The sequence below is a fragment of the Scardinius erythrophthalmus genome (genome assembly GCF_964197995.2).
Source record: "Scardinius erythrophthalmus genome assembly, chromosome: 19".
NCBI lineage: Eukaryota > Metazoa > Chordata > Actinopteri > Cypriniformes > Leuciscidae > Scardinius > Scardinius erythrophthalmus.
Genome location: NC_138239.1, coordinates 2,237,569 through 2,241,353, shown reverse-complemented (window position 1 = coordinate 2,241,353; position 3,785 = coordinate 2,237,569). Strand labels below are relative to the sequence as shown.

General features: G+C 41.2%; 1 protein-coding gene across 1 annotated transcript; it reads right to left on the bottom strand.

Moving 5' to 3' along the window:
* cyp1c1 (cytochrome P450, family 1, subfamily C, polypeptide 1) lies at window positions 1-2,545 on the bottom strand. The gene is made up of 2 exons (XM_081348038.1): window positions 537-2,545; window positions 1-244 (listed from the first exon to the last, which is right to left on the bottom strand). The coding sequence occupies exon 1, from the start codon at window positions 2,333-2,335 to the stop codon at window positions 755-757; it is 1,581 nt and encodes a 526-aa protein (XP_081204164.1). The 5' UTR covers window positions 2,336-2,545; the 3' UTR covers window positions 1-244; window positions 537-754.
* Between the last annotated feature and the right edge of the window lie 1,240 nt (window positions 2,546-3,785).

The window sequence follows — 3,785 nt, the reverse complement described above, 5'->3', positions numbered from 1 at the left end:
CATCGTTATACAGTTTTATGCAAGCATAATTAAATGCACTGCTATGCCAAATCTGAGTCAAGTTCATAGGAAGTAACAGCTGCTATTAATGACTCAATACAAACAATTGCATAACATTACATAATAATAGTGTGTCTACAGTGACAATGGCTTAGCATTTGACCATAAACATCTCATATTGTGATCTGCAAAACATTATTTTGAAGCATTGATGATTTATATACACATAAAAACAGTGGTAACACTTTACAAATAAGGTTCATTAGTTAACATTACTTGAGCAATTTGTTACAGTATTTATTAATCTTAGTTAATGTTAGTTAATAAAAATACAGCTGTTCATTGTTTGTTCATGTTAGTTCACAGTGCATTAACTAATGCTAACAAATACATCCTTTGATTTTAATAATGCATTAGTAAATGCTGAAATTAATATTAACTGAGATTAATAAATGCTGTATAAGTGCAGTTCATTATTAGATTACGTAAAGCAAGGTAGTTAACTAATGAACCTTATTGTAAAGTGTTACCAAAACATTTAGCTGATTTGAAGAATCTTTCTATGGATGTGATTAAATCAATTCATTGAATCATTGCAAACATATAAACTGTGTAAATATTCATTAAATATTAAATATGCAATTATTAGACAGCATTCAGTGCAGCTTTACTTATACTCATTGTTATGTGGAATACATTTGCATTATGATTAGTCTTTTCTGGCCTTTAGTCACAACATCAAGGTTGTTTTTACTCATGCCGGCGAAACCAAGCCGAACAGTTTTCCTCTGAGCTTGGCTGAGATCGTGTACTGGAGCGGCTTCAGTGTTAAACCGTACGAGCAGTCCATGGACAGATCCTGAGAAGGGTTTTTCTCAAACCAGCACTGGTGCAACAAGATCGCAGAGAACAGGAAAACCTCCATTTTTGCAATCTGATCTCCAATGCATCTTCTCTTCCCGATGGAGAAGATCATCACGCTGTTGGTCAGGTCTTTATCCAGGGCTCCGCTCTCGTCCAGGAATCTCGACGGGTTGAAGATGTGCGGATCTTTCCACTTCTGAGGGTCGTGGTTGACGGACCACTGGTTGATGAACACCACGGTGTCTTTAGGGATGTGGAGGCCTTCGATGGAGACGTCTGAGGTGGTGGAGTGTGGGATGGTGACGGGGACGAAGCTCGTGAAGCGCATGGTTTCGTAGATGAACGCGTCCAGGTATGCAAGGTTGCTCCTGTCTTCTATTGAAGGCAGTCGATCACGACCCACGACTTTATCAATCTGCTCCTGAAGTTTGCTTTGAATTGATGGGTGTTTGACTAAAAGCAGAACGATCCATTGCATTACGGTTGATATCGTGTCTTGTCCCGCACCGATTAGATCAGTGACCGTAGCCTCAACGAATTCTTTACTCAGGAGGCTTTCTTTCCCGTGTTCGATCACACCGATGATGGCGTCGCTCATGTCACGGGTCACGTCGGGATCATACGTGTCTCGATGCTGGGCCACTTTATCCTTCACATACGCAAAGAACTCTTCATTAATGATCTTGAAGTTCTGATAGACTCTTCTCACAGGATTCGGGAACGACTGAAGCCAAGGCATGACGTCGACAAGGCTCCCGGCGCCGACGGTTTCTCCGAACTTATCCACTCGTGTCAGGAGAGTCCTGAACTCGGGGTCGTCGTGACCGTAGCGTTTCCCAAAGCAAAGCGCACAGATGACGTTAGCGGCGGCGACGGTGAACTCTTGCGCGGGATTGAAGTGTCGTCCATCAGCGCTGAGTCTCAGAAACATCTGGACCAGATCCAGCGCTTCACCCACGACATGTTGCTCAAAAGTTCTTTTAGTTTCACTGTTCGCTAACGAGAACGCTCTCAGGGTCGACTGAGCCACTTTACGGTGCATCTTCCACTGTTTGCTGTAATTGGCGAACGTCAAGCTCCGACCACCGGAAATCATCCGGAAAGACACGAAATTGGGCCGTCCGGCGAACTCAGTGCTGTGTTGAAGCAAAGCCTCCCGTATCGCCACGTCTCCGTTTAGAACCACGATGTCGTTGCGGCCGAGTCGGATCTGGTACACGTTTCCGTACTTCTTGGCCAGCTTTGAGAAGGTGATGTGGGGCATCTGGCCGAGCTGCATGGCGTTTCCCACTAAAGGCCAGGCGAACGGCCCTGGAAGCCTCTTCTTAAACGTGAGATTTCTGACCCACAGACAGGCCTCGAGGAAGAAGAGGATGATGAAGGATGCTATGAGAGCCGGCTGAACCTGTCCGCTCCATTCCTTCATGATGCTGCTGCTCTTCAGTCCAAACTCGGCTTCAGGCAGAGCCATTCTTCTGATCAAGTGCTTTTGTCTTGCTTAAATAATGCTCAATGCTACATACAGAGAAAAAGAATAAGCAAAAATCAAAATGTCTCTTTAAAATCAAAATCAACTCTCTTGTTGTTTAAAATCTACTTTTTATCTTGGGTTTTATCTTGCATTGATTCAGTTTTCTACGCTTGCATTGTTTTTCCAGGTGAAGCTCACTGTGTTTTCTGAGCTGGCTGGTGGGATTCATGTCTTTTATATATGTTTGCAGCACAGGGGGCCGGACCCGAGGACAGTCTCACTCCTCCCATGCTGGAGACTCAGACTCCGTCAGGAGATCTGCACTGAGACTAGCGCGTGAATCATCTTTGTTTCGTTTGCACGCGCTTTGTCTGAAGTATTTCTGATCATCACTGCGGAGATGCTGGGAACTTCACTGTGCAAAACTTTGTATGGTTTGTGCCAATCTCCGTATTGTAGTTGCAGTTGTCAATTCAACTCAAATAAGCGATGCATTTAATCGTTTTGTGTGCCTGCGCGTCTGAACTCTTTGCGTCTCCTTATTTGACGCGCGCGCGCTCGTGTTTCTAGTGTTGCGCGCTGAAGCTGTAATCGTTATTTCTGCTCTGGTTTGCACAGGATTACGAAAATGTTATTTTAAGATGGATGCGATCACCGACGGCATCACAGACTTCAAAACTTCTGTCTGTCTTGGGGAATGTTTCATAATAAATAGGTGTTCTGTTTTGCAGACCCACTCTACATAAACCCTAAAAATGGAAAAGAATGCATGCATGCAAGGAGTTATGCAACACAAGACAGTGAAATTCCAGGTTATCCCTGGTGTGTGTGTGTGTGTGTGTGTGTGTGTGTGTGTGTGAGAATGTGTGTCCCTTTATATTATAAATGTCTTTTTGGTCCGTAACCGTTATACCATATATTATTTATAATGAATATAAATTTCAGTAAAGGAGTTACAGCATAATAAATAATATATAGACAATTTGATGTAAAGATTTGGTAACACTTTACTTAAACCTTTATATATAAAATGCATATGCATTATAAAAGTATTTTAATGCACCTTATAATGCATCGTATGATCTCATGAACGAAAGTAACCACAATTATAATACATTATAAATCTTATCTGTTAACTGAACAACCTTTAGAAAGTATAATGCACAGGATTACGAAATAACCAATTTCATGACAAATAACCAATTTCATATGTAACAAGGAATCTGCAAATAATATAATGCATTTTAACTTTGGTTACAGTTATGTCTTATAATGCATTATAACGTACACTATGAATACCTTTATAATGCATTATAAGTAAAGGCTTTAAATAAAGTGTTACACAAAAATGTATTGCACATATAGATGATATTGATTCCATGATGCACAATTGCACACAAAATTATAATAACTCATTTAATATCCTTGCAGCATAATTCATTATGCAATA

Bases quoted from the DNA above. Each gene is read 5' to 3' on its own strand.
- cyp1c1 (XM_081348038.1), bottom strand. From the start codon at position 2,335: ATGGCTCTGCCTGAAGCCGAGTTTGGACTGAAGAGCAGCAGCATCATG.